Source organism: Psammomys obesus, unplaced genomic scaffold (genome assembly GCF_907164565.1).
Source record: "Psammomys obesus unplaced genomic scaffold, mPsaObe1.curated_primary_1811, whole genome shotgun sequence".
Taxonomy (NCBI): domain Eukaryota; kingdom Metazoa; phylum Chordata; class Mammalia; order Rodentia; family Muridae; genus Psammomys; species Psammomys obesus.
In genome coordinates, this window is record NW_026590468.1 from 1,025,391 (window position 1) to 1,034,212 (window position 8,822).

Consider the following 8,822-nt stretch of genomic DNA (forward strand, 5'->3'; position numbering starts at 1 on the left):
CTCCGCTTGTCTGTGACCTATTGTTTTATCACAACGATGGATGTGTACATCAGAAATTCCCCTCATTACAGGCTGTGTTTTAAGTTTTCATCTTCCTTGTCATCCTCATCCTCTTGACAACTACTTTATTTTTAACTCTTATGCCTTTGTACACACACACACATACACACACAGTACTGTGTTTTGTTTGTGTATACACGTGTGAGAGTATGTACTTTGTGTATGTACAGGCCAGAGGATGTCAGACGTTGTGTTCAAGTCTCCACCGTGTTCCTCTGAGACAGGATCTTTCATTGAGCTTGGAGCTGGGCTGGGGCAACAAGCCCCAGCCATCCTCATGCACCAACCCTCTGGTTTTACCTGGATGCTAGAATATGAATTCAAGTCCTCATGCTTGCTGTTCAGGTGTGCACGCTTACACAGACAGTGCTCTTACACATGGAACCATCTCTCTGTTCCCTTTCATCTCTGTACTTCTAAATAGCACATGCCCACAGCTGCTTTTTGACTACTTTTAGGCATCATCTGTTGATAATCTTAATTATTCCATTACCATTCTTTCTAATTTTTAAAAAGTTTTACTTTATGTGTACAGGTGTTTTGCATGTATGTGTATCTCTGCATCATGTGCCTGCTTGGTGCCCTTAGAGGCCAGAAAAGGATATTGGATCCCCTCAGGCTGGAGTTATAGATGCTTGTGAGCTGCCATGTCTGAACCCAACTCTTCTGGAAGAACAGCCAGAAAGATATCTTAAGCATGAAGTCATCTATCTAGTGTCTCCACTTCCATTTTTTTTTATTGTGGCTATATTATAGAGTTTAGTTATTCTATGGTTACTCTATTATTTTTATGCAAATATTGTTCACCTGAGTGCTGCACTTTACTCTGTTTTATGTCTTAGTCTTTTGTTTCTCCTAAAATATTTACTTGAGTTTCATTTCTATTTTTCTGCTAACTTATTGTTTTTTGCACCTTTGATTGTCTCTCCATAGCTTTTTCAGAAAGACAAAGGCATCAGTTAAACTTCCAACCCACTGTTCTTTTCATCTTGAAGGCAATCATTTGGAGAAACTGCTTCAAATGTAGGGAGATTTAAAAATTATTATTATTATTATTATTACAATTTATTCACTTTGTATCCCAGTTGTAGCACCCTCCCTTATTTCCTTCTGGTCCCACCCTCCCTCCTGCTTCCTCCCTTATCCCTCCTCCCTAGTCCACTGATAGGGGAAGTCCTCCTCCCCTACTGTCTGACCCTAGCCTATCAGGTCCTATCAGGACTGCCTGGATCCTCTGCCTCTGTGGCCTGGCAAGGCTGCATCACCAGGGAGAAGTGATCAAGGAGCAGGTAACAAAGTTCATGGCAGAGACTGTCTCCTCCCATTACTAGGGAACCCACATGGAGACTGAGCTGTCTATGGGCTACATCTGAGCAGGGGGCCTATGTCCTCTCTATGCATGGTCCTTGGTTGATGCAATGAGTCTTTGAAATCCTGTCTGGGCCCAATATTTTTTGTCTTTGTTGGACTCCTTGTGGGGCTCCTGTCCCCTCTGGGTCTTTCTATCCCCCACCTTCTACCATAAGACTCCCTGCAAGCTGTCTTAAGTTTGGTTGTGAGTCTCTGCATCTGCTTCAATCCACTGCTCCATGAAGTCTTTTAGAGGACATCTGTGATAGGCTCCTGTCCTATTCCCCCTCTTCTATTGATTCTGGTGTCTATCCTGTTTGCTCTTCTGAATTAAGAAACTTCCCTAGGGTCCTCCTTGTTGTTTAGCTTTTTTAGGTCTGTAGATTTGAGTATGTTTGTCCTATATTATATGGCTAATATCCACTTATAAGTGAGCATATACCATGCATGTCTTTCTACTTCTGGGATACCTAACTCAAGATGATCTTTTCTAGGTTATATCCATAGATGGTCCTTGGTTGAGTGTCAGTCTCAGAAAAGACCCTGTGCCCAGATATGTTTGGTCCTTGTAGAGCTCCTATCCTTTCCATATCATACTAACTTCCCTTCTTTCATATGATTCCCTGCACTCTGCCGAGGGTTTGGTTATGAGTCTTAGTGTCTGCTTTGAAACACTGCTAGGTAGAGTCTGTTAGGCCACAGAGGAGGACTTTGCAGCCAGCCCTGAAGATACCTGATAAAACAGGGTCAGATGAAAGGGGAGGAGGTCCTCCCCTATCAGTGGACTTGGAAAGGGGCAGGGAGGAGACCAGGGAGGGAGTGTGGGGTTGGGGAGGGAATGAGGGAGCGGGATACAGCTGGGACACAGAGTTAACAAAATGTAACTAAAAAGAAAAAAATAATAATAAAAAAAATGTAACTGATAAGAAAAAAATAAAATAAATAAATACATACATACATAAAAAAAAAGATGATCTTTTCTAGTTCCCACCGTTTGTCTGCAAATTTCATGATTTCCTTGTTTTTAACAGCTGAGTAGTATTCCTTTGTGTAATTATACCACAACTTCTGTATCCATTCTTTGGTTGTAGAGAGATTTAGGGAACCCTCTGCTCTCTAGGCCAACTGACCAGCTGCTCTTTAGGCACACTGAGGAATGCATTAAAACCTTCATTTCACAGAATTCCTCTTTTCTTCCTTTTCCATGTTGCCAGAGCACATCCTGCAGTGGCTTCACCAATTTGAAGCAATGATACAGTGGCAGAGGGTACAGTGACAGTGCTCCACTTACTCTATCTCTTGTCAAACTGCCCCAGTCTGGTCTAGGGTCAAGTTGTAAAGAGGGCAAGTCGTTTCAGGGAAGGATGTGGGTCATCTTCTGTGCTGTTTTTCTTTTGGCAACATAATAGCGCATGCCTTTGGTCCCTCCCTTGTTTCTCAAGTTCAATTCTTGAAAAATGAGGTCAAGTTGTACTCTGATGAAAAATTGCTCATACTCACGGACAGATCTGAATTCTGCTTCCCTGCTCACTGAGGTCCTTCATCCTGCCCCTGCCCCAACTGGGCCTGTAGATAGAGTGGGTCTGAGAATTCACACCTTTGCTTTTAATTCTAATCCCACCAGATGGTAACAGACTGGGGAATTTCGGATAAGAGGACCCAGGCTTGGCCTTTGGATGGGCCTTTCCCATCTCTCCTGAACAGGTGGCTTTTTGTCTTCTTGCACCAGGGAGCTGAGTCATCTTCCCACCTCCAGCTCCTCAAGCCGAGCTTGACTAGCCTAGTGCTCTGCTGTTGTCTTCGTGTCCTCCTGGAGTTAGCTTCCCTGGAATCAGAGCTTTGCAGGGGATCCCCAGTTTTTTTTTATCCTTGATGCCTTGGGGGTAACGGCCCTGCTTCTGCCATCCCACTTCTTCAATTGGCTCAAGACCTCCAGCAAGAGTCCCTGCATGCCAACATGGTTCTGAGGGTTTTCATCCTTTCTTTGGTATTCAGTCAAAACGCTGACATGTGAGTCTCACCAAGTCCATTCCTAAAGATTACTTTGAGCACCTGCAGACATACTTCCACATGGATTCCATGCGACTTTAGATACGTGTTGTATGTGGTTCCTCGGTGCTGAAGGCTTTCTCTTGATCACTGTCATGCTCCTTCCCTTTAGTAAATGCTGAGTTGAAGAAGTCCCTTAGTGCAAATTAAGCATGAGTAGCATCTTATTTGAACTTGTCTTCTTACCTAAATTAGAGGCCAATTTTGTACCCCATGAGTGGCTGAGCTCATGATGCTGGTGTGTGAGGCAGTGGACTAAGGGTGGAGATTTCTTATCCTCCTGTCTTTGTGGTCTCAGCAGATATGTGCAAGATCTGGAAACATTCATAATGGGAAAGCTCACTTTTGAAATGTTAAAAAAAATTTTCCCCCTCAGTGATAGTTTAAGGAGACATTGAGTGTAATTTAAGAGTGCCTATGGGTATTTCGAGATATTGCTTAGTTGGGTGAGTGGTTAGCTAACACACACGAATCCCTAGGTTCAATTCCCTGCACCCTATAAAGCCAGGTGTGGTGGTACATGACAGTAACCACAGTACTAAGGACGTAGAGGCAGGAGAATGGGAAGTCTAAGGTCATCCTCAGCTATAGAAAAACCTTTGAGGTTGGCCTGGACCATATGAGATTCTGTCACACACATGCACATGCACACACACACACACACACACACACACACACACACACACACATACACACACACACACAAACACACACACACACACACACACACACACACACCTCCATACAAATGTATACAAGAAGAAAGGAAGGAAGTGGGGACCACTTACTACACAGTTACCCACATTGTCACACATGCTGATAGGGCAGGGATGATTAGTCAATTTCTCCTGCTGTCCCATTCACTTACATTTCTTGAAGCTTTGCACACATTTGTGGTCTCCCAAACCCATCCCCACCCCAACCCCACCTGGGACCTCTGCTTCACAGACTGCCAGGCATCCAGAAGGTAGGGTGGTTGGGTTGTCTCCAGGCTCCCACTCATCACTGTCTCACTACTTCTCACTTTCAGGTGGCTAGGCTGAACTCTGACCTCCATGGCCTTGGCACGGGCTAACAGCCCCCAGGAGGCATTGCTCTGGGCCTTGAATGACCTTGAGGAGAAAAGCTTCAAGATGCTGAAGTTCCACTTACGGGATGTGACCCATCTGGCCCGAGGGGAACTGGAGGGTCTGAGTCAGGTGGAGCTGGCCTCAAAACTGATTTCAATGTACGGAGCACAGGAAGCCGTGAGAGTGGTGAGCAGGAGCTTGCAGGCCATGAACTTGAGGGAGCTCGTAGACTACCTCAGCCAGGTTTGTCTGAATGGTGAGTGCAGCCCGAGAGATAGAAGTGAGGGTAGCACCAAAGATACCCCAGGTACCCCACAGACTCTTATAGTCTGTAATTTATGCCTTTCCTTAAGCTGCCCAGTCCTTTGGGACCCCCAGAGCTCCCAGAATCTTAGTCTTCAGATAAGAACTCTGAAGAATGCTGTTTTCAGATCCTGGGCTGATGACAGGGTATGGTATCTTAAGACTAAAGCACCCCTCTTCCTGCCTGTAGTTGCCACGTGGAGATACTGGAGAAGTGGAGGGCACGTAGAAGGGGCATGCTGATGTGGCACAGTGTTGGTGGAGTGATTTCCTCTCACTAGGAGAACAGCATCAGGCTATATGGGTCACTCTCCCCGACCCCCCGTGACAGGCAGTGAGGCTGCTCTTTACAGAGGGGTCAGTGGGACAGTGTGAACCTAGACAGCAATGGCGCCGAAATAGCCGCCTGCTCCTTCTTTTGGGGTGCAGGTCGAGGGGCGCTGTGGGCACTTGTGATTGTTTCCTGAGACCTCCCATGCTGTAGAAATGAAGCAGACAAGCTGGGATGATGGCAGTGCTTGGAACACAGGTGTAAGAACCTTAGTTCAAATAGCAGAATCCATTTTTTTTTTTTTTAGCTGAGCATATGATGGTGCGTGGTTTTTTTCATTTGTTTCTTTGTTTTGTTTTGTTTTTTTTTCTATTTTGTTTTTTATTTTTTGTTTCTCTGAGACAGAGTTTCTCTGTATAACAACCCTGGCTGTTCTGGAAGTGGCTCCTGGCACTGGGTAGACCAGGCTGGCCTCCAACTCACAGAGATTCACCTGCCTCTGCCTCCCCAGCACTGAGATTAAAGGTGTGAGCCACTTATAATCCCAGTGTTGGGAAGGCAGAGACAGGAGGGTCTAGTAAACTTACTGGCTAGCCAGCTTAGTCTCCTTGAGCCCCTGACTCAATGAGAAACCCCAGCCCGCACCTGAGGAACTTTATCTGCCACATGCACACATACATAGATACACACAAATGGAGGTGGGGAGAGGAGGAGGAGGAGAAAGAGAAAGGAGAAGAGAGGAGGAGAGGAGAGGGGAGAAAAAGGAGAGGAGGGGAGGGGAGGGGAAAGGGAGAAAGTGAGGTTCTAAAGTCATGGCTTCTACTCAGCTGGTGGGTTGTCGTTAGCTCTGGCCCACAGTCTTTACCAGGAACAGACTCCAGTTACTTAAGTTTTCAGCTTAACTTCTCTCTTCTCTTTGTCCTCACCTGTCCCCATGCGATTTCACAGGACTTCTCGAGAATTTACACATTGTCACACACACGTGTTGAGATATACATACCCCTTCTTCCACAGTGTGCACCCTCTGTCAGCACATTCTCACGAGCATGTGTAGATACAAATATACTCACAAAACATGCCCCACCCCATGCATGCTCGCACCATAGTTTCACTTCATGAAGCCACAACTATAATCTTCAAAGCAATACAAGTTAGAGAGAGCAGCCGATGAGACTAAAGAGCAAACTTAGGGTTTGAAGGGTTTATTTTGCCTGTTGTTCCCATTCAACACTCAGAACCCCATTTGTGTTACTCAGATTACAGAGAAATCTACCGGGAGCATGTGCGCTGCTTGAAAGAGAGGCAAGACTGGGATATTAAGAGCAGCTACCACGAGCTGCTCCTGGTGGCCACGTCTGGCTCAGGGAGTTCGGGATCACAGTCCTGTTCTGACCTGGAACAGTTGAAACCTGTCCAGGTGGAGGCTTTATTCACCCCAGAGGCGGAGTCCAACTCAACCCCGCCCACAGTGGTGATTCGAGGTTCAGCGGGCACTGGAAAGACAACCCTGGTCAAAAAACTGGTGCAGGACTGGGCCCAAGGGACCCCGTACCCAGGCCGGTTTGATTACGTCTTCTACGTGAGCTGTAGAGAAGTGGTCCTGCTGCCCGAGTGCGACCTGCCCAACCTTATCTGCTGGTGTTGCGGAGATGATCAAGCCCCGGTCATAGAGATTCTGAGGGAGCAGAAACGACTCCTGTTCATCCTGGATGGCTATGACGAGTTACAGAAGTCCAGTCGTGCCGAGTGTGTACTACGCATTCTGATTAGCAGAAGGGAGGTGTCATGCTTTCTTCTCATCACCACTAGGCCTCCTGCTTTGCAGAGTCTGGAGCCTATACTGGGTGAACGGCGACATTTCCACGTGTTAGGCTTCTCTGAGGAGGAGAGGAAGAACTACTTCAGCTTTTATTTTTCGGACAAGGAGCAAGCGAGGAATGCCTTTGAGTTTGTGCAAAGCAACGCTGTTCTCTACAAAGCATGCCAAGTTCCGGGCATTTGCTGGGTGGTCTGCTCCTGGCTGAAGAGGAAGATGACAAGAGGCCAAGAAGTCTCAGAGACACCTAGCAACAGTACAGACATTTTCACTGCTTATGTGTCCACCTTCCTACCCACTGACGGCAATGCGGAGAGCTCTGAGCTCACCCGGCACAAGGTCCTGAGAAGTCTGTGCTCCTTGGCCGCCGAGGGGATACAACAACAGAGGCTGCTCTTTGAAGAAGATGTCCTCAGAAAGCACAGCCTAGATGGCCCCAGCCTCACTGCTTTCCTGAACAGCTTCGACTACCGTGAGGGGCGTGGCATCAAGAAACTCTACAGCTTTCGCCATATCAGCTTTCAGGAGTTTTTCTATGCCATGTCCTTCCTGGTGAAGGAGGACCAGGGTCAGCTGGGGGAGGCAACATGCAGAGAAGTAGCTAAGCTGGTGGAACTGGAAAAATACGAAGAGGTAACTCTCAGTTTGCAGTTCTTATTTGACATGTTGAAAACAGACAGCACCTTGAGCTTGGGGCTGAAGTTCTGCTTTAAAATTGCTCCCTCGGTAAGACAGGATCTGAAGCATTTTAAAGAACAAATAGAAGCCGTAAAGTACAACAGGTCATGGGATTTGGAATTCTCTCTCTATGATTCTAAAATAAAGAAGCTCACACAAAGTATCCAGATGAAAGATGTCATCTTCAAAATACAACATTCAGTTGAAAAGAACCCTGGTAAGGGGTTTTCAGTGAGCAGCAGCTTTGGTAAGGGCCAGGTGCAAAGCCCTCTCTTGGAAATTGATAATCGCACAAGGAAACAAAAGAAAGCTTCTAACGGGAAAAGCAGGGGGACAGAGGAGCCAGCCCGGAAGGTCAGAAACAGTAGGCTGACAAGCAGAGGAAAGGGGCATATGGAGATGAAGGATAAGGAGGATGGTTGCGTGGAGAGACAGGAGGATGGGGAAGGACAGAGAGTTAAAACAGATGGCGAGTTGAGAGAGCAGATGAATGAGTGGCAGAGGGAGTGAAGGACACAGAGACAAATAGAGGAAAGAATTACATAATCAAGGACCAGGAGACTTAGCATAACATGTGCAATGAATGGCTTATTGGAAGCAACCAGCACTTGCCAAGGATTTCTGAAGTTTATAAATTAGCATCCCTTACCCGAGCTTTCCAGCACCTCCTGTAGTGTGAAGTCACCGAGTATCCCCTTCTGTGCTAATACCATTGACTAAGACTTTAATCTTGACATTAGAATCTTTTCAAATAAAATGAATTGTTTAATAGAGTGAGAATCATATGCATTCTGTAAAATGTGGGTATATATGGAACACATCTGCCAACATGTGTAGGAAATATGCTGGGGAATAATGGAAAGTCCTCTTGACTCTGTATTTGTGTTCACGTATTGCTTAAATAAAGAGTAGCTTCCTATTCTTTCTAGAAGCTTCCATACTACTCTTTTATTAGAAGTGGGTCATGGGTGATCATGGCTCTAAACACTGGTCTTGGAAATTCTACTTTGCATTGACTTGATTTAATTCTGTACCAGTATGATTACTGTTAGTCCCAGCTATGCCATTAAGTGACTTTTTTTTTTTTTAAATGCAAAGATGTTGCAGTTCCAAGAGTGGGTACATCACCTTTTCCTGTTCTTGGTCTCTCTATAGAGAAGAAGGAAAAAAAAAAAAAAAAAGGATTCTTGCTTAGGTATAATGAGTTGATTGAACTCATTTCATA

The 8,822-nt window shown here is 45.8% G+C and overlaps 1 protein-coding gene across 1 annotated transcript; it reads left to right on the top strand.

The window, feature by feature from the left end:
- The first annotated feature begins 4,514 nt into the window (after positions 1-4,514).
- Nlrp10 (NLR family pyrin domain containing 10) lies at positions 4,515-8,189 on the top strand. Its single transcript, XM_055607482.1, has 2 exons — positions 4,515-4,785; positions 6,360-8,189. The coding sequence occupies exons 1-2, from the start codon at positions 4,515-4,517 to the stop codon at positions 8,105-8,107; spliced, it is 2,019 nt and encodes a 672-aa protein (XP_055463457.1). The 3' UTR covers positions 8,108-8,189.
- The last annotated feature ends 633 nt before the right edge of the window (positions 8,190-8,822 follow it).

Excerpts from the sequence above, each read along its gene's own strand:
- Nlrp10 (XM_055607482.1), top strand. The coding sequence starts at position 4,515 with ATGGCCTTGGCACGGGCTAACAGCCCCCAGGAGGCATTGCTCTGGGCC. Across the intron at positions 4,786-6,359 it reads CAGCCAGGTTTGTCTGAATG|ATTACAGAGAAATCTACCGG; the intron begins GTGAGTGCAGCC and ends TGTGTTACTCAG.